The sequence below is a fragment of the Chenopodium album genome, chromosome 21, assembly GCF_948465745.1.
Source record: "Chenopodium album chromosome 21, dcCheAlbu1.1, whole genome shotgun sequence".
Lineage (NCBI taxonomy): Eukaryota > Viridiplantae > Streptophyta > Magnoliopsida > Caryophyllales > Amaranthaceae > Chenopodium > Chenopodium album.
The window spans coordinates 3,152,373-3,174,633 of NC_137854.1; the positions used below are offsets into that span (position 1 = coordinate 3,152,373).

General features: G+C 34.3%; 3 protein-coding genes across 7 annotated transcripts; all 3 read right to left on the minus strand.

Annotated features, from left to right (window-relative positions):
* Positions 1–363: 363 nt before the first annotated feature.
* Positions 364–1,654, minus strand: LOC145602638 (protein SENSITIVE TO PROTON RHIZOTOXICITY 2-like). The gene has a single exon (XM_081658809.1). The coding sequence runs from the start codon at positions 1,445–1,447 to the stop codon at positions 518–520; it is 930 nt and encodes a 309-aa protein (XP_081514935.1). The 5' UTR covers positions 1,448–1,654; the 3' UTR covers positions 364–517.
* A 193-nt stretch (positions 1,655–1,847) lies between these two features.
* On the minus strand, positions 1,848–6,446 carry LOC145601265 (uridine 5'-monophosphate synthase-like). 5 transcript variants are annotated; one of them, XM_081657246.1, is made up of 9 exons: positions 6,297–6,446; positions 5,280–5,762; positions 4,673–5,009; positions 4,361–4,444; positions 3,623–3,705; positions 3,444–3,531; positions 3,113–3,367; positions 2,753–2,890; positions 1,848–2,361 (listed from the first exon to the last, which is right to left on the minus strand). In XM_081657246.1, the coding sequence occupies exons 2-8, from the start codon at positions 5,747–5,749 to the stop codon at positions 2,762–2,764; spliced, it is 1,446 nt and encodes a 481-aa protein (XP_081513372.1). In that variant the 5' UTR covers positions 5,750–5,762; positions 6,297–6,446; the 3' UTR covers positions 1,848–2,361; positions 2,753–2,761. The 5 variants fall into 5 exon arrangements, with proteins under 5 accessions (XP_081513372.1, XP_081513373.1, XP_081513368.1 ...); XM_081657247.1 differs by having other exon boundaries at positions 1,848–2,370; XM_081657242.1 differs by having other exon boundaries at positions 1,848–2,565.
* Positions 6,447–13,298: 6,852 nt separating this feature from the next.
* Positions 13,299–15,312, minus strand: LOC145601933 (transcription factor MYB92-like). Its single transcript, XM_081658023.1, has 3 exons — positions 15,055–15,312; positions 14,749–14,878; positions 13,299–14,250 (listed from the first exon to the last, which is right to left on the minus strand). Exons 1-3 carry the CDS (start codon positions 15,185–15,187, stop codon positions 13,491–13,493), a joined length of 1,023 nt encoding a protein of 340 aa, XP_081514149.1. The 5' UTR covers positions 15,188–15,312; the 3' UTR covers positions 13,299–13,490.
* Between the last annotated feature and the right edge of the window lie 6,949 nt (positions 15,313–22,261).

Genomic DNA, 22,261 nt, shown 5'->3' on the forward strand with positions numbered 1-22,261 from the left:
GAAACATTATCACTTGTTCATTCAAATGAAAGGCACTATACTTGAATATTTTTCCCGTGAGCAAACTGAATGCATTAACAATGGCGTCAGCTAATACGACCCCGGGCTGATGCCATATATGACGAGCTTGATCATTATATTGTGTAAAAGTCTTAGCAGGAGCAGGCTTAGTTTCAAAAACCCTAGTGTATAACATGAAGCCCTCCTTTTCAATAGAAATATCTCCAAACTCTTAAGTTCGAGTCAAAGTGTCAATTGAAACAACCGTACATTTCATTGAAAGGGGTAATTGACCAACCTTCCATGTATTAGTTAGATAAGAAAAGTCCATATCAATAAAAAAAACAGGGTAAATTAATTGCGGAAGGTCAAATATGGAGATCATAAAATTAACTTCAACCCCATTCATTATAGAATGGAAAGAGGGAAAATAAGTATATAACTATAATTTGAATAACAATCATAAAAACAGAACAAAAGTACAAAACAGAGTAAAAAATAGAAGAACACAAGAAAATCATGAAAAATGGAGCAAACCCTCCTCCTCAAAAGAAGACCACAAACAATCCATCTCTTGCAAACATTGATCATCCTCAATCAATCCGAATCCGAATCCGAAACCATCCTGTTCTTCTTCCTCTACAACATTAAAGTTATTACTATCTTCCGCAACTGGCATATGCCCTTCAAACGATGACATATGCTCAAACAACTCATCTTTCCTCGAAAACATCCTCCCAAATGAACACTTACAACTCTCCTCCACCATCACCGCTGTCGCCGCAGCACAATTTTTCATATGACACTTCAAATCCGCCAACACGGAAAACCGCTTCTTCTTACACCCAAGACACGGAAACTTCTTGGGACAATGACTCCTCTTAAAATGATTCTTCACACAAATAACCGATTTCAACGGTCTAAACTCCTTGTGTCTTTTGTTCCTGATACACCCAGCATAAGGACATGAGAATCTCATTTTCCGACCATAATTGTCGGAGTATTTGTGTTTATCTGGCTTCGATAAAGACTCGATGGTCTTATACTCGTCACCGTGAGCTCGCATATGCATCCGTAGGTTGGCGTCTCGCTTGAATCCTTTCCCGCAAATTTGACACGTGTGGGAGTGTTCAGCCGTTAATTCCATCACGTCTAGCTCAACGATCTCAAGATCGTCGCCGTCCACGTGGATCGGGGAGGATGAGGTGGCGGTGGTGGTGAGGAGGGCGGCTCCGTTGACGACGATGGAGTGGATGGCGGAGGTCAGCTCGGCGGAGATTGTGTCTGATTGAGTTTTTGAGATCGGGGCGGTGCCGTTGACCGAGTTGGATAGGATGTGACTCAGTGAGTCGACTCGGTTGCGGATCGCTGAGAGGTTGGTTAGTGGATCGCTCGAGGCGGTGTATTCCGGTGGTGGAAGGTGGAGGGGGTGGATGGGATCTGTCATTTTCTAAATTTGTGGTGAGCTTGAAAATATTTGTGATTGGAAATGTTGGGAAGGTTGAAAAGGTGGGGTTTATGGTGTTTTGATGTTTACTCGTTCTTTTTTACTCTATTACTCGTAGTGAATCGCATTTTTTATGTCAACCAAACAAACAATTATTCCGTATGTCAAAAAGAGAATTTTAAAAGTTGAGCTATGGTGCCAATTTAAGACATTTTAGTTCAACAAAATTCAAGAAAGTTGAGTTGAAGCTTTATGGAGTTATCTTAGGTTGTCAACAATCGTGTGTCCGTGCTTCCACTTGACAATGTATAGAAGATAACAAACACATACTCCGGAATAATGGGAATCATTACATCATCGACATAATGACAAGGAAAGTTTTAGCATTTGGAAAAGAATATTGGACAATGACATGCCTGATGATTAAGAATTTAAGTACACAAAATGGATCCATGTTTACATCCAACTCCATAAATTCAAAGAATTGAAATTTTAATCACTAACTGTAGCCTACAAACATGTAATTCTGTTAATTCTGCGAAACAGGGGCTCTGGGACGTAACAACAAAATGGAGTAATATTGCTACCTGATTTTCCACAAGTGAATAACTCATGATGGTAACTGGTTTGTCACAATGAGAGATAATCGCAACCCAACTTATTACATTTCTTTTGTTTCTTTCGTGGACAACACAGGACAAAGGGAGACAACTAACTCCCGTTCTCTAGTCATAATCACTCGACTGAGCTTGTTGATTCATCAGCCATAACAACTTATTACTTTTGAGCAGCAGAAACAACCAGAAGAATATGCAAGTCTTCCAACTCTGTCCTCAGCTTTTGGGTGTAATTTGATTTGAGTGCTCTTATTGCTTCCTACGAGTTGGTTCGAACTACCACTTCTCTTATTAAACCTGCACCAACTTTCATTCTTTTTAAGATTGCCTTTATTTCAGTCTGTATTCCCTTCAAAAGTTCAAGTTTGCTTCCCTTTTCTTCATCCACCCAGCCAATATTTTTCCAGCCTCTCCCTTTTACTTTTTCCTTTTCCAAGCATCCACTTCAACGCTCAAAATCTCACATTTACCAGAATAATGTCCAGATCCTCTTTTTTGGTGCTACAATTGTCAAAACTATCACTCGTGAAAACAAAACAGAAGCTACGGAACACTTTGCCAAATCTATTGCCTAACAAGAAGCCTAGAACATATTTGAACCCTGTTGTTAAACCAATGTGTCTAGAACTTTCCAGACTTCCATAAATAATATTAAAAGCTATGCAAAACTGAGAAACTACAAAAATACCTGTTTATCTCATGTGCATTTGGCCAAATATGCATTCCATCCTTGACGTCGATATTCACGAGCAGCCTCTCTGGGATTCGCTGCTTTAATGATCCCACGACCAACAATTATTATGTCACTACCTCTATCATGGATAACCTGCAACAATGTAACCAGTTTAATATCAAACACATGGTCTCACATATAAAGCAGCTGGACATACATAGGAATCCTTTTAGCACAACAGGAAACCACTTCAGTCAACTAAATTTGCAAGTACTTAATCTAACTTAGAAGCTAATACTCTCTCAGCATTTATGAGTTCCATTTGAAAAATCTGTACCCAAATTTGAGAAATTAGGGGGAAAAAAAGCAACATACTGAATAGGGAGTGTTGTACTGCTGTCCAAGGGCATCACCACCAATCACCATTTGAACTCCAGGTGTAGCATGAATAAGGGCTGGGTTGACAGGTCCACATTTCCAAGATGCTGGATTAACCGAGATGAAACCTATGACAAAATTAGAGTGATCCTCAGCAATCTTTGCCGCTGCTGCTGTGTAATCTCCTGTAGCAAGGTTACCAGCAGAGCTCATTTCAGCCAACAGCAAGAGCCCCCTGCCACGAGGCAAGCCCTAAAATTCAAGATTGGAAGGATTCTATCAGTTTAAAAACAAGACATTCTAAATATTCATGTTCGAGAAAGCAAACCTTCAATTTTAGACCATCCACAATCCCAGGGCCAGATATAATGTGAGCATTGACAATGTCAGCCCAATCCAAAATGTGATAAACACCTCTGAAACAAGAAAATTGATAAGCTCGGAGGAGACAGTGAAAGAAAACTGAAAAAATTCATTTTAAAACACAGTAAAAGTTAGGTCCATTACCCTTCATATTGCATAGTTACAGTGTTGCCAATGTCAGCAAACTTACGATCTTCAAAAATAAGAAAATTGTGCTTGTCTGCAACCTGTCAAGTTCATTTACCAAAGTGACGAAACAGTTGCATGAGAAACAAGAAGTGGCACACATAATGCGAAAATAGCGATGATAAAAATTTAAGCACCAAAATGTGGAAACAGAAATAGACATTTTGAAGTCAATTCCATGGCAAAAGGGCAAAAACTAATGCAGCTGATCCTGTTAACTGAAGACTTCTTCATGAGCTTCAATGTGTGTATTGTGTATCTCATGAAGTCCAAATAAACATGGATCACATAGTCATAATAGCTTGGATATGTGGGAACAGGTTACTGAGTGATGATGGTATGTGGCAACAAATCTGGGAGATAAAATGTACTCCCTCCGTCCCAAAAGGAACGACCCATTTGGCCAAAACTTTGTCCCAAAAAGAATGACCCATTTGCATTAAAACACCCACCAATTTGCTACAATATTTGTGCAAAATTAGCTTCCCCATATAAAAATTTGATTTTCCATGTTATTTTATTACTTTCTCTCTCTATTTTTTTACAAACCCCATGTAAATTTATCTTTCCAATATACTTTTACTTCTTTTTACTTAACTTCCTTAATACCCGCGTAATCAACCCAAATGGGTCGTTCTTTTTGGGACGGAGGGAGTATAAAACTAGGATAAACAATGAAGATAGATCAAAACATACCGATCGAAGTTTTGTACCAAAGTCTGGGGTGAAATCAGGCAATATATCAACATGAGTTTTCAGTAAGCAGATCTCTGGTCCTACCTACAACACAGTGAGCAAACAGGTCAAGTGAAATGACTATAAGCATGGCCTTAGAGATTGCTAAATGGCCTAAGTATGATAAATTCTTTACTATTAAGATTAAAATACAGCTACTGGCATTAATTTATGACTTAACATTTAATCCACCCTAGACTGCATAAGAAAAATGTACTAATGTAGGGTGTTAGCTTTAGAGTTCAAACATATGCAAAAGCTAGAAATTATCACCTTATCAGCCAGGTCTAGTAACTCAGCAGCTGTACCAACATCAGCAGCCAAGCACAAATTCGTCTTCTTGTTTACCATTATCTCAAACAATCTTCTACCAGTTTCATTTTTAGCTAACTTGGCCCTCTCCCCGTAGGCCATTTTTGATCCCACAACTCTCTCTATCCCCACATTTGGCACAGAAACCTTATTTTCTCTGATAAACTTCAACACCATATTCTCTGTTTCTTTTTCCACCTTACCCAACCTCCTCAAAACTCCAACCATCTCACTCAGCTTCAATAAGGAGTGCAATCTTATCCCATTTTCTGCCAAATTCTCTCTTCCTCCCTGTTCCCTAATATGCCAATATCCACGTACATTAGCCATTAACAAAATTTATAGTCTAGTGTGCCCCCAACGAATTTCATAACATAACTAAAGAAAATATACAAAGTACACCCTCCATCCCAATTTAGTTGTCACAAATGTTATTGGCACAAATTAGAAAAACCGATGTTGCAGCTAAATTGGGATGGTCCAAAAACGTACATGACAACTAATATCCACATGAAGATAAGAAATCTTCTAATCCCATTTTGTTTTTATTTCTTTAAAAAGAGCTCACCTATCAATCAAAACAACAGCGTCAGTAACCTTGAGGCCAAAATCTCTCAATGGAGCAGCCGTCTCAAGAACAGATGCACCACTAGTAACAAGGTCTTCAATAATGAGGCAAGTTTGGGAGGGACGAAAAACACCTTCAATGGCTTTGCCAGTTCCATATGACTTAACCTCTTTACGGCGCATGAGCATGGGAATGTTGTTAGCAACCGAAACTCCAGTGGCAATAGGAAGGGCAGTGTAAGGAACACCACAGATGACATCAAAGGATGCAGGGGGCGAGGCAGAGCCAACGGCAGAAATGAGGGTTTGAGAGATTTGTGAGAGGAGTTTAGGGTAGGACACAATTAAACGGAGGTCTATATAGACTGGAGAGGCTATACCAGATTTCAGCTTGAAATTGTCAAATTTAACAGCGGATATGTCGTGAAGTTGAAGGATTAGGGACTCCATTGAAGACGTTGTGACAGCCATTGATGATAACAAACTGTTATTGCAATTATGCATGAAATATTAACCAAAAGTTACCATTAAAGATAGTCATTAAAATACACGAACAATATCTAAATAACATGCTACCATGAACAACAATCATTCATTAATCAACAATTACAAAATCATGTATTAATATATATCACTTATAATCATACCAAAGTATGTATTCATGAGAAACAAGTAATCAATAGTCAATTAATGTCACAATTTCCTCGATTATTCAAGGGTTCTTCAATTATACACTACCTTGAACAACAATTGATTAAAAATCAACAAGAGATAAATTGTAACTGCGCGTAATAATGTTTACAAATACAAGATGCTGATAAAATTTTGTGGATTATCCAATTTATAAACAAATTGCTGCCACAAATTTGTTGATTATGCTATAGTTTGTTGTTCATTAATCGTAAGAGTCAAACACAAAGGCAAAATTCCAGTGAAGTCACAAATGAAAGAATATAAACAAAACAAAAAAAAAAAAAAAAAAAAAAACGCAATGACAGAGCAGATAAACGAGACTTACCAGGAAAGCGACGTAGACGGTGGTGCCGGCGAAGATTATGCCGGCAGCAGTGAGATAGCGTTGAGAGCGAGGGTCGATCGGCTTATCGTTCGTCTTTTTTCAGTTGTGTTTTTTAGGGCCTTGGATGTTGGGCCTTACAACTTTGCTATAGACCACAATGTTACTTGGCCTCCATGTTTTTTTTGACCCGATATTATTATACTCCCTCCGTCCTCTTTTGTTTGATTATGAGTAAAATGTATTTAATCAAGGTGATAAACTTGTATTTCGTATTTTCTCTTTTGAATATCTTGTTTAATTTCACTTTTATGAATGTATGAAATTGGAGTAAATGGAGCAACTTTCAAAGGATGACTCAAAATGAAATATTATGCAAACAAATATACCATCTACATTTCCTTTACGGGATAGATAATTATTTTTGACCGGATAGTCAAAATAAAGATTCAAACATGATACTTCCCTGCATTCTGCATGCACGAAATGTGAATTTCCATTAAAATAAAAGACCTTAATTATATTTGCAGTACATAATTATTCATAACAACTTAATTAATCACTTACTCCAATAGCAGTTTACTCATAAATTATACTCGTACGTAGATTAATTGATCAAGTATGGCACGACACTAGGTAGTCTTCTGACTGTTGGGCCTGTATTATAATACGACCCATTACATTTAGGGCATCAATCCGAGACCAATGGTTCAGCAAAAATGAGCAAAACGGCTTGATTAGAGTAAACAAGGAAAGCAGCATCATTCATATCAATCAAGAAGATACTTGCCAAAGATACACCTACAGAACAGGGAAGAAGATAAATCAAGAAGATCTTCCTCATTTTGAATATATTCTGAAGATATTTGTAAACCCTAGAGATCCCTAGGTATAAATAAGTGTAATTAGACATTTTCAGGATTCATATACACACGCATACTCTAAATATAATAGAATTACTCTACTTTTACCTACAGAGCTTCATCCCTACTGAAGAAGGAGGCTTGTCCTTGCTCAGTATTGTATTTCTGAACTTATTCTCTTTACATAGTTGAATTCTCATTGTTTATTTATTGCTTATTTATTGTTTATCTATTGCTTTATCAATCGTTCATAGTAGATTAATATGCTTTTGGTAGTATGATTGTTATTACCCCTCAAACCTAGCAGACTCTCATATATCCTTGTTGAGATTTGCCTAAACACTGACTTTCTCATTCGGAGAAAGATACTAAAATTGGAAATGAGACATGCTGGTTTTCATAACTAATTTATTTGGAGTCAATCTCTTGTCAGAATAAATAAGGAAAACGACTGTAATTGCACCTACTGTTGGAATTGAAATATATAGATTAGCTAGGCAAACACAGATTGATGCTTCATTCTCGGCATCCTCGAATTCAAAATTGCTTTTTGTACACATTTATGGCGTAATGACCACATCTACGTGTATCTACTACTCCCTCCGTCCTTTTTAATTTGCTATATGTCACAAAAGTGTCTAGGAACATCACTAAGCTTATTAGTGAGGAGTCTGTGGACTTCTTTGCATTAAGAGTACCTTGATCGACATTTTTATATATTTGCAGGTTCATGATGATTGATGACTATCAAATAAAACAGAGATAGACAAAAGAGATGTGCTTAATTAGTAACTTGAATTTAAATGCCCTAGAATAAAAAATAGGAAAAATTGTCCGGAATAATCCCACCTTTGGGCCGTCCGCTAAAAATAATCCCACCTTTGGATTATTTTTTAATAATCCGACCTTTAATGCCAATCTTCTTTAAATGGTCCCAAGTGACTTGTAACCGGCTGCATAGGTTTTTTGTTATTTTTTTTTTCAAAAAAAAAATTAATTTACACTTGTTGCCTCTTGATTGGTCTAAAAAAAATTTTAAAAAAGAAAAATTAATTAAAAAAAAAAAAGAAAAACAACAAGCACCACCACTTCAGCCACATCACCATCCCCACCACCACCACCAACCAAACCCAAATCCAAAACCATCCAACCACCATCCCACCCAAACCCGAAACCACCGCCACCTGACCACGCCTCGATATCCCACGCCAGCCAACCCAACCTCAATCAAAACCCCCTTTGAAAATACCCCATTAACCCAAGACTGTTCGAAAACCACCAAACCAAATCTCAAGAAACAATTGGGCAGTTTGATGCGAACGGAATCAGGGGCAGGGGAGGTCAGCGCAGCCGGATTTGGAGGACGGAAGCTATCGGCGCGGATGGAATTAGGGGAGGTCAACGCGTCTGAAATCGAGAGCAGGGGTGGTTAGCGAGGCCGGCATCGGGAGACGGGGGAGGTCAGCGCGTCCGATTCGAGGTATTACAGAGGTCGGCATAGCCGGCTATGGTGGCTAGGGTGGTCGACGGGGTGGAATCGGGGAACGAGTTCGGTGGCTCGCTGGGTTTTCGCGGGGGAAGGAGTGAGGGAGAGGGTGGTCAGGTGGCGGTGGTTCCGGGGAAGGGGTAAGCCGCGCCCCGGAGCTGGGTTTTCGTGGATGGCTAGAGCCACGTGGCTGGCCGGAGCCGCGTGGCTGGCCGGAGCTGCGTGAAAGGGGTTGGGGTTGGCTTGGGTGGTTGATGGTTTTAAATATTAATTATTTATTTTACTTCTTTAAAAAAAAGATTTGTTTTATTTTTATTTATTTTTTTTGACCAATTACAGGCTGCCACGTGTATGGTAACTTGTTATAACAAGTTAAATGACCGGTTGGGACCATTTATAGCGGAGTGGGTATAAAGGTGGGATTATTTAAAAATAATCCAAAGGTGGGATTATTTTTAGCGGACGGCCTAAAGGTGGGATTATTCTGGGCAATTTTTCCTAAAAAATATGCTAATAAAGATATGGTTGCATTGCAAATAACGACCAAATTATGTTTTCAAGGCTACACAAACAAACCTAACTAAGCAAGGAATAGTGTGTGTGGCCAAGGTATTAATCTTATTCATGGGGTTAAGCTTGACTTAACTCAAATTCAACAAATGGACTTTTGGGGATGAGATTCCAAAGCAACATAATTTTATGCTCAATTAGGAAAAGACAAGTAGATGGTATATTTGTCATTTGTAGTTGCATATATGTATAAATCAACTCAAGTACACGGATAAAATTGAGGAGGAAGGGGGATTAAGTGTAACGACGTACAATAAAAAATAAGTAATGGATCGGAGATCAAATCAATTGCCTTCATTAAAGACACGAAAAGAATCATATACAACTTTTTCCCCATTAATAAAGTAATGAATTACATTTTTATTCAACAACACTCATAAATTAAAGGTTACCATGCAATGAATAATAATGCGAAAATCACCAGCTATTTAACATATATTATGAAATCTAATACTAATGTACTATGTCTATGTGTCCACCTTTTGGTGACTCTTTACGAGTTTTAAATTGTGACGACTGAGCTTTTAAATATATATTACCATGATTATGATATTGTTATACGACGTTATTAATTAGTAAATTCGCTAGGTCACATAACAGACTTGACACCTAAGAATTATAGAAAAGAAAAGGTTACGTTTAAGAGCATTTAAAAGTGCTTTTTGATCCAATAGGTCTTTTCTTTAATGTAAATAACTACTTCATAATACTCATTATAAGTGTATGATTATTCTAGTTGTTCAGTGGTGTTGCAGTTAATTTAATTTGACTTTGCTTAGGTGACAAAAGTCAAACACAAAAAAGATCCGAAATTGTTGATTGTTGCAAATTATTGCGGTTTAACTTGATGCAAAATCATTTAGTCCGTACGAATAAAAGTTTTCAAATCATAGATAGTGGCCTTTTCAACGTAACGCATATTCACAAGATATTGATTTAATATATTATCAACATATTATAGGCTTCCAAAATCCAAATTGTGGTCTTCATTTTTGGCTAGCTGGTACTAGTTGACTCCCCTCATTGGACTATTTTTCTTCCCCTATTCATGTATGCAATGAAGATTTATAGCCAACCTTAATCATAAATCATAATACTTAATCAGTTAATCCCATCGTTTATTTTTTAGATGTATCAAGACAAATTTATCAAATGATATGATTATATTATTATAAAACAAGTCTTTTTTTTTTTTTTTGGTATCAATAATGAGTTGCGAGAACATTATAAATTACTCCGTACAAAGTAGGGGAGAGAAAATTCAAACCTGCTACAACTATATACGAGTATGACACAGAATTCTTATTTTAGCTGATAGGCCATGATCTCGTTTCATTATTAAGTAAGGTATGTGAATAGTATACAAACTGTTAGGGCCTATTATTGTGTATAGTGTATAGTTATCGGGCCTATTTCATGAGCCCGATTCTATTTGCTAGGTTATATATATACGCTCGCTATACTCTAATGAAAACCACGGAAAATTAATTCCTGATACAAATGTAAAGGTAATTAATCGTATATTTTATATTGTGAATTAAAATTGTATATTCCTAACTACTTTGGGCCTCATTTCAGATCATTAGTAGATCCTTGTACGTCACTTTTTTGACTTTAAAGCAAGAGTCAACTTTCTCTCCCTCTATGATACGATGATAGTAGTAGGGAGAAGAAACGGAGCAAAGCCATAGAAATATATACGTGGGTTTGTGTTTCACCTCTTGATGAGGTTTATTGCGAGCTTATAGTAGCTTCTACAGTTCTACTCCCATATATAGTTGTTGGCTTTTGACCTTGTTTATCGCTCAAGTTTCCATTAAATATCATTTGTAGAACTGGTATTAAGACCACTCTCACTCATGGTCAAAAAAATAAAATGTCATTCTCTCTCTACCCACTTTCTCACTCCTCTTTTTCACTTTTTTTCATGGGCGTTTTTTTTATACAAGTCCTCACACACTCATGGGTTAAAATAAACCCACAACAAAAGTAAAGTTTTTAATAATTACGAATTAAGTAGAAAATTGTGATTTTTCGAAGTGTACAAAAATATAACAAAATGGGTGTCTACTTATAGATAAAAATAAATTATGAACATTGATTTTTGTTTTTAAATATGTTAAATTGGTCAAAATAGCTATTTTTAGATTTAATTAGTGGGTACACAAGTTATTGTAGCATTACAAAAATGCTATGGCCTTGGACATTTTTGATTTTCCTCATGGGCATTTATTTTTTTGCCCATGAGGGATACATGTTTTTGGGTTTTTACATTGAAATTCTCCTCATGGGCATATTTTTGACCATGAGTGAGAGTGCTCTAAATATGGTCTTCATTTAGATTAGGTTTTTATTTTTAAGTTAAAAACCACCAATTACTATAAAGTAAAAGGTGTATACGAGTGTTCCGAGTCATAAGCTAGTAGCTTACTCCGTATAAAAATTTATACGATAATTAAATGAATCTTCATCAATGAAAAATGATGATCTTTGCGGCTTTTTCCATCTTACCAGCAACTGAAGAAACATATCGTGGTTGGTGACTATTTTCGGAAGCTATTCAGGAAATTTATACTATACGTGGTATGTAACACTTACTACACACTTCCTACTAGCATTAACATAAACAAAATTCATACAGAGGTTTTTCAGTGCGGCAAGCCACATGGTGTAGCAAGGGTTACTTGTAGGGTGTTACTGGTTTTGTCAAGGGTTAAATGTGGGTGTTACTTGAATTCTGGAGTTACTTGTAGGTGTTACTTGTATTCTGAGTAACCTCTACAAGTAACTCCAGGCAAAACCCCCATACCAAACCAGTAACACCCTACAAGTAAACCCTGACCAAAACCAGTAATACCTTATAAGTAACCCCTGACCAAACTAGTAACACCCTACAAGTAACCTCTAACCAAACTAGTAAGACCCTATAAGTAATCTCTGCCGCTCCATGTGGCCAGCCGCATACAATAATTTGTAAAATTCCTAATATCACCGAAGACACTTTACACTCGTATAGTCGTATTATGACGTATATATACTTAATTATACGTACGAATATATAATGAGAAGGGATATATGAGAAAATGAATTTTTGTATCTTTAATTATTTTTTTGAGAAATTGAGGAGAATTGCTTGACAATAAGGTATATATACTCCATTACTCCTAATTTAACTTAATTATACGTACGAAGTAGATCTTTAACAAAAAGTTATACTACCCCTAGTTCCTATCTTATCTTATAGAAGATCTAAGATGAAATATTGAACTCCTTTATGTTGATTGTTGATTGTCTAGACCACATTAACAACACATTAAATTGCTAATTTAATTAAAAATCTTAACATGATTTTTTAAAATTATGACTACGTATCCGTGATATATTTGTCTCCTCATACATATTGCCCGAGCTTGAAGTTTCATGTCTTCTCACCTATAATGAACTTTTTCTAGTCCACCACATATTTCCATTTTTTATAAGTGGTACTCGTATTAATTAACACCTCAAAACTGTGTGAATGTGTGATATGATGTAGACTACTCTCGGCATATAGCTGGAAGACTAATCACTTTTATTAAGATAAAGTAAAAAGTGGTTTGCTACCAAATCACTAATTAAGTGATCAAATTTGCACCAAAAGATATTACTAGTGTGAATGGTATCCCAACAATTTATAATAAGTAAAATGAGTAAAATTCTTTGTATTATGTAAAAAGTATACTACACGATATGAAGGTGTTCAAGGTAAGATAGAATCACAGTTTGCCAAGGTGGTAAAATTAAACTTCCCCCTTTTAATTAAATCTACGGTGTGTTGCAATCGTGCTTTTAGTTCGTTGCAATTAATCTCTCTAGGGCAAAGGGAGGTTATTCATGGATGTATTTTCATAGGCATTCTTTGTATACACGAGCTAGATGGGTCCAACCCAGTCACACACCCCTTTGTTGTCGCAACTAAAAATTAACGGATGTAATATGCTGATTCATTAATAAAAGAGGTACATATTGATTAATTCAGTATAGACAAATTCTGCTTGCTTTAGTTAATTAGTAATTTATGATTCATACCAACAATATGTGCTATCTATATATCATATAATCACCATAGTACGATGATCATGGAAGTTCAAAGAAGTATATTTGTACTAGAAAATATAATACACCGTAAAAGGGATAAGCTAAGGGTGCAAATATAGTACAGACCTTTAACTTTTCACAAGACTCAGTAAATGAAAATAATCCAAAATATGCTATGAAAATTATAAATAAAAATCTATACTAAGGAATATCATTAAACAAGGAATCTTCAAGGAGGAGATGATCAGGCCAGAAACTATTAGCAGAAGTAGTATTGCCGCAACCATCTATAAGTGGGGCCGAGGTGGCGGCGGTGGTTACCGGAGGTGGAGAAGGCGAAGAAGGAAGCCAAGGAGAAGTCGGAGAATTCTCCCCTTTGCTTAAGACTGTAAACTCACAAGGCTGATGATGAAAAACAACTTGATCTTGATCATTATTAACCAAACTTATAACATTATTACTGTTGTCTTTGTTGGTCAAGTTATTAGTTGGTGTTTCCAAGGTTTTTAGACTTGGCAAGTGATCATGAATAGTATCAAAAGGGTTTGGACTATCCAAATTCGCGGTATTCAAAACCGGGTTTAGGTTATGGTTAAAATTATTGTTGTTATCCTTGGTAGAAAATGCTGAGGGTAGAGAGTTTAAAAGGTTAAGTGTGTCCATGTCTAGGTTAGGCATGGGATAATTAGTAGGTGGCTGAAAAAGGTATTGTAAGTACTGAAGTTTAGCCACCTCAGTTTGTAGTCTTACAGCTTGTTCTTCCCAAGAGTTGTTCTCTACTAGCTCCTTAAGGTTTGCTAAGGCTATGAGGTGAGGCAAGCTTGAGAAAATGTCGGTCCGAGGACGGTGGGTCATCGGGTCGAATCCCATTTGAATCAGCTTCTTCTTCAAGTGTGTGTTCCAGAAATTCTTGATTTCATTGTCTGTACGTCCTGGTAGATGGTTTGCAATTGCTGACCACCTAAACATGAGAAATTAAAATATTAGAAAAAGTAATTTTAATAATTCTTTTGGCGTAGAGAGAGCCACGGGGACAATAATATGTATGTAAGATTTTATCCCAAATTTTGGGTACGATCTCTCAATACTTTAACCAACTAAGCTATACTATTTGACATCCATTAACACTTCATATATCATTTGATCCTTATACCCGAAGGAAGTTAGTATTTTTAATTTCCAAGCTATTATGCTCTTAGGAAAAAGAAGGTTGTACGGAGATTTTCACCCAAAAAATAAAATGTATAGTACCCACATTATAAAATCAAGGATTATTAAATTTAAATTTGAAAGAACTAACTGTAACGCATGTAAGACAAAGTAGGAAAATGAAACTTAAAAAATTAAATTAAAGAGGATTCTCAATTTAAATACTTTCAAGTTTTGATCATAAAATTGCTTAATAGAAAATCCAGATAAGCTAGAGAAAGTTGAAAATTTGAGTTTTAAAAAAGCTTACTTGTTACCGAGGATAGCATGGAGATTTAGAATAGTTTGTTCTTCCTCGGGTGTGAATTTGCCTCTCTTAATATCCGGCCTTAGATAATTTGTCCATCTTAACCTACAACTTTTTCCACATCTGTTCAAACCTGAAACAAAACCAAACTTCACAATATGAACACATTTTTTTATATAGTCACCTGCACACTTTGAAAAATAGTACGTACACTATATACGTTTTCCTAAATTTTAACGGATCATTTAATTTTCATTTTTTAAACACAAACACGACGATTTTAAGAGATAGCTAGCTAGTTATAATTACCTGCGAGTTTAGGAAGAGCTCTCCAACTACCATGGCCGTGTTTTTGGATGTAATTGACAAGCTTCTGATCTTCTTCAGTAGTCCATGGACCTTTCTTGAGACCAAGTTCATCACAACAAGGTGATCTTCCCATGATATTAATACTATATATTACTAGTAATAATTATGTTAATTATTACTAGTAATTATATTAGCTTTGTTCTTGTTTCTCTCAGTGTATAATTTAATTTGTTTGCTTGTTTCTACAAAAATGATTTGGCTGCCTGCCTCCTTGGAGTCCTACCAACAACTATGGATTACTATTTATATACACAACCACAAGACACTACTTTCACTCGTTTCTCTATTTTTTTTAATTTGCTAATTTAACTCACTACGTGGGGCCTTCTTATTGGCTTGTCTATACCAGCACTACTCTTCTCTGTGTTAGTTGAAATTACAATGATGCCCCTCTTTAAAATTAATCAAAGCTTAGCCACCACCCTAGTTCTTAATGATTTTGAACTTTAATTACTCGTATTTAGTCTACGGTTTTCATGTATGTACCTGCTACTTTTGAAATTGAAACAAGTATTAACTAATTGAAATGGCTAACAATTTCATCATATGATGAAAGCTAGAATAGCTATAATTTGAAACTATTTACTACTCCGTACAACACGTATACTTCTTAACAAAATATCTATGGAAATTTGTTTTATACATTAATACTTGTAATTTTAGTCGCCTAATAATTGTAAAATAGCCCGTACTTTATCGACATGTATAGATTTCACATTACTAGTCAAAACAATTGTCAACGAATTTTAAAATTTGTGGTCAGTTAGTTTAGTTAATTAATTATTACTATTAAAACTGCGTTTGGTGACAGTTTTAGCTTAGGATCGATTCAAATTTTAGGAAACCTTAGTCAGATCATGTACGTCTCCTTTGAGAATCCACCTAATAGCCTTGGAAGCAAAGTCGTCTTTTGATTTATCCAGTCTAAAAAGAATGTTTTCGTCTGTAGATTTTTTATACCCTAATGATACATTAATAACATGTTTACTTTACAGAAAAACAGTTGAATGAAATAAGTATTTATATAACTCTCAATTTTGAATTGGATAAAAAAGAAAAATAGAAAAACAAATATAGGCTTCATCGTGGACCAATCGTGGCTTGTAAATAAAAAGAAATCCACCTCCATGCATGCACGTAACAATTGAGTTTGCGTCTTCTTTGTCACTAATTGCATGGGCCATAGCTCTTCATTAATTTCCTCATTCGTTCTTAGCTAGTCACCCGGCCCATGTTCTTCAACATATATACCTTTTTTTCCGAAAGAAAGATATGCAAATGTTAAAACAGTCTTCTCTTAAGATTAAACTTTTTCTTACTATCTAAAGCAAAATAAACAAGAAATTCCTTTGTCATTCACATTATATCGATCAATACATGCATAAGTTGATTATAGCAAATTTTCATAGAGAGGTAATCAACAAATTGAAAATAGTTATTATGAAAAAAATTACTCATACATGCATTCTTTAATGCTATTGATGTTTAATTAGTATATCTACTTTTAACATCTTTTTATTTAAAAAAAAAATTATAAATAAAGAAATATTGAAGGAGAAATTGTTTAAGAAAAGAAGGTACCTAAGCTAAGCTATCTAGAAAGTTGACAAGCGGCGCATTTGATATGAATCAGTGTAATTAATCATCTGTAAATATATATTATAAGCAACTAATCATTTACACTAGTGGGATTAAACTAGGAAATCTTCGTTTAATCCAAAAGCTACATCCCAAGAACTTAGGTAAGGTTTCAAAAGAGAAATTCAGGTGGGTACCAATGAATTAAACCAAAGTTGCTTATGAATATGATGTTTTAGACTGATACAAGTATACTAAGTAATTTTCAGCTAGCTAATTATAAAGTTTGATGGTCAAAGCGGAAGGTTTTTTTTTTTTAATTTATTATTATTATTATTATTATTATTTTAAATATCATTCGTCAAATTTAATTATTGCATCTATTATGTTGTATTACACCTAATAAAGGCAAAGCTAAATTATTGGCTAGTATTTAACCAAAATTGATCCTTTTATTGTTTTAATTAAAAGTACACGTACTCGCAAATAAAAATAAAGAAGTACACGTGTGGTGATTGAGCCAAGAATTGATGAAAATACTCATCCATTAGGGCCTTAGGGAGAAAAAAATTCCATGAAATTTAATAGTGCATTCACTTCCTTGTGTTTGTCTCATTTGTATTTTTTTACATTTCAATCAGTAGGCTTATTCTTTTTCAAATAAGCAATTAGGCATATGCATATTGGTGTGGTGAACAGAAGAAAATATTTCATTTGCCTCACAAAACCATTTTAACGCGTTTTCTACACGTAGTTTTATACTGGCCTGATGTGGTAAAGAGTGTTATATTTGTTCATTCTTTTTGTCTCATTTAATATTTATTATGCGGCGAAGAAATAAGATAACCTTGAGTAGGAATGAACTCATAACTAGTCATATGGAGTATTATTATTAATTATATATTGATGTATGAATTTACAACAATTAGTTATTTCTAATTTTAAATCGTACATGATTAAAGATATTTTTAGTTCAGACAGTACCTTGCTTGCCTAAACTTTTCAAGCCAGCAATTAATAAGCCTTTGAGGCTTTGATCATCTCCTTGCATATTTTGACTAAAGAAGTCAACGTTAGATTCCCTTGTTATCAATATTGTGGATTTCTGCATTGCACTACGTACGTTTACCAGGAGAAAACCTCCTGATCGCTGACCATTATGTCAATGTGCATCTGTGCTAAGCTACATGCATATACACCTCAGTTATAATCATATATACGAAGTAGGACTTTCTTTATAACGCTCTCGATCTAAACATTACTACGAGTCTACTACTATGTTACATGCATACGGCAATCTATTTTTAACTTGGTCGACTTCCATAGGCAGGATGATACGCGAAGACCTAAAATAAGTAACTGTATCCCAAATTGAATAAACTAGCTAGTGTGAACGTGTAGATTATTAGTTAATAATTTGCGTAGTATAATAATAACAAAATTATATTTCCTACAAATTAAATTATCACACATGAAAAGATATTTGAAGTTGGATGTGACACATTTGACCATGAATAATGAAGGTGGTAACTGGTAAGCAAGAAGTTGTTGCAGCAAACTTGCTAAATTTTCTACCACATTATCAAATTGCAAAGCAAAGTAATAGTAAAATAGATAAATACAACGTAGTTCTTTCACCTGAAGACCGTAACAATAGTTTCGTCAATGGCCTTGTCATCTTCTCCTTTGTCTCTGCATGGAAGAAGAGATTCATCGAACTTTATATCTCCAAAAATCTAGCAATATTATATTACGGTCAAGTAGCTTATTCAACAAGATTCTTTAATTTCAATGCAAGAACCTAGCGTACCGCATGTAACCAAATAGCTAGTATATACGAAGTAGTATATAACACTGTACTCAAATTAATTAAAACAAAAGGTTTATTCTTCTAGATGATTAAACCAACAGATACATCATCCTACACGTACTATATATCTATGGAGTTTGAAACTACGAGTTGAGGAAAAATCCAATACTCCATCCACATCCCTAATTAATACGGAGATGAGTACCCTTCAAAATTAATATAGGATATAGGCCGCTACACATTTTACTATTTTAAAAATCACGTATCCGTCATATCTATTAATTATACCCTATAGGGAACAATTATAACTTAAATTTGTGAAAATCTTTTACTTTTACTACTGGTAAGTTTATTATTTATGTCAAACACAACTACACAAGCGTGACAGTAGCTTACAACTAACAACCAAGCTTAATCTATCCACAAATACTATAAGAGTTTTCACGTTTGAATTCATTAATTCAATTTAATTGGAGGTCAATTATTAACTTTATTCTAAGATTTTTCTTTAATTTGTTTGAGCAGCATTTTTTTCATCTACTGCTAATTTATTTGTGCTTGTTAACATATGTATGTACGTAGATTGAACTATTTAATTTTGCTATGTTTTTTAACCTATTCCTGGAAGTTGAATCCAGCTGCATAAGGACATAATTAAAGTCAGGACTAACTTACCAACAATTGTTAACCTAACAATAGCCCTAAATGAGTTAGCTACAACATTATGAAGTATGAACAGGTATATTTATATATGTATACATACACATGCATATTATGCATACTCGTAGAGTCGTAGTAGTTATCAACCCAAACTTCAAACATAACATTTGTCACAACAATTAAGCCAGTTTATATTAGCACAATTAACCGTACCTAATCAACCCGCTAAACAAGCAAGTTTAATTTGATCATAGTCAGGGAATGGAAATTGATCAAGCAATAATAATAAATCGATCATAGACTTCTTTGTCGATGTAATTCATACTTCCATATAAGAAAGTTATTATACTCATTGATTAGCTGAAGTTTCCATACATGATTAATTGAAGGGCAAATGAATTCACCAAAAGTACGTCCTATACCCTGGCATAAAACAATTGGACTTAAAGTCTTATGTGATAAAGTAATGGGATATTCAAAGTCCAAATTAAGGCATCTCTATATCTTTATCTAATACGTAGGGTAGATTTAATTATGAGATCAAACCAAAAGTAAACAGACAAGTGTCTGTGGAATTTGTATTTCAACTTTAATTAAAATCCAGGGCATTAATTCATTACTCCGTATTATGTACAATTTTCAAACCAGGAAAACCGTTATCTATCATAGTTAAGATAATTATATTCCTCTCATCTTTTAGGAATATAATTGTCTCCAACTTATTGTTATAGTTATGGATGATTGGTTTTACTTTATATATCTCGCCCCTCATGAGACTCACTATATAATATTCCACTTTAAAAAGAGATGTGGATGAAATTTATACCCGTGACTTTCTTATCACACTGGCTTTGATACCATCTTAAAAATCATCTCAACCAAAAAAACCTAAGAAGTCGAGGATTGGTTTCTATACTCGATCTACTATGTAGTACGTCCATTGTAATTTAATGTCATCTCCGCCCCAAACCTATGGCTGTCTGGGTACATCTTCACTCCAAAATAATACTACCTCCACCCTTTTCTTTCTGAAAATTTGATCAATTAATTAGTTAAATCATCTTGCTGTGGGCACAAGATTTACGACAACCAGAAGTAGTCGGTTACTATTCCCTCCACTTTTAATTGCCGACTATATGGAAGTTTTTAATGTTGTATTTTCTTGCTAATAAAGCAAATATATCATACAATTTATTAATAAAAAAATGTACATAATATAAATAAGTGTATCATGTATGTACAAGTGTACAATATACTCCGTATTTAACGTTCCCAAATTATATAAATGTTATTAGCTTTATATATGGATGACTTTTATGTAATACTCGGAGAACAAGCATATCAAAATAATGGTAGCAATTCAGCAGATATACAAAAATACAAGTATATAATAAAATCTTAACATCTATTATTCAATATGGATGACTAACACTGCACCCTAATACGTAATACTACCTCTACCCATTTCTTACTATTTGCAACTTTAAAGGATTGCACAAACTCCAACAAAATTTGTTTGTAAGTCTTGAATAAGAGAGATAAAGAAATTTGACAAATTGATATTTGTTCAATTAATATGAAACATCAATATTTGATAAATATAGCAAATAATAAGAAATAGAGATAATATATTAAAGTTGGTAAAAAATAATATGCATTAGAGCAACAAAAAATGCACCTTATAGTCTTATATATACTAACACGGTACAATTTTAATTTTTTTTTTTTTTTTTTTTTTTTTTTTTTTTTTTTTTTTTTTTGGGTGTAAGTGTGTAACCATGTAAAAGAGTGGTATCTAATTTAATGCATCATTCTTATACTATCAATTGACCTTTTCTATATTTTTCTATGCTTAAGTGCATGCATGCTCCTACGTTGTCATGTACTTTGTATGCACTAGTATACACCACTACATCACTTAAATTATTAATTTAAGAGTAATGAAAGAGGAAATTTAATCTTCCCCTTAAAAAAAAAAGGGGGGGAAAATTAATGAACATTGTGAGCAGAGTGTCCAGATTAAGACATGGGAGAAATTCTGAGGGAGACAAAGGAAGAACTAAGTCGGAGATTACTTATTCAACTAAGGTTCCTTGTCGGACGGACCTGCTCTCATATCATATCTAAAAAATTAGAAGCTGCTAGTCGTTTTATTAATTAATTATAAAATAATCATTCAATTAAAACGAAATATTTATGCATGAATGATGTCATGAAAATAAAAATTAATTCCATGAGATATAGTGATTGTTAGAGTCAGCTTAACAACTGATTTGCTTGTTCATTTGGGTTTCTACCTGATACACTACCTACATACTATATACACATCCAATTCAGACTTTGATGTATTTTCATGCATTGATGCATACACGTACACATACATTGAAATAAAATTGACTTTATATAATATACTCCTTCCATCGATCCATAATAGGGTATTGTGTATGTGTTCGACTACTATTCGATATTAATAGGTAGGTTATATATTGCATAAATCCTAAACTAAAGAATATACACATGTAATGCCGAAATGCTATATATACGGAAAAATATAGGTGTACAAGCTAAGGTTGGCATCGTGACACGTTTGTGTTGACAATAATAAGACAATGCGTATGTACCTTAGTGGCACGATTGTACCTTGCTGTTACAATTTGTAATGTTGCATGCAAGTCTTCACATATTCTTTAAGTTTGAAATCCCTTAAAACAAAAGATCGATTGATCATTTTATTTAAATATACAAATGTGTTTAAAGGTTTGACACACACAGAAGGTATGGATAATTTATAAAGCTAGGATATGGAATAAAGTATACTATTATTACTATGTTTATCAAGTAAGCTGCTTTATTTTACATAGTATGATACTGATTGTGCTGCCAAATTGGTTGAGTATGCATTATTATAAATGAAAATCTACGAAAGCATAGCCTATTACAAATTAGAGGAATTTCGTAATGCATCAAAATAATCCTACACACGTGAGTACGTACAATTACTATGTAGACATGAATGCATCAATATTTAACAACATAAACAACAATATATTACAAGCTTTTATAACTATAAATAGTTAAATAATGATCCACTTCAACAAC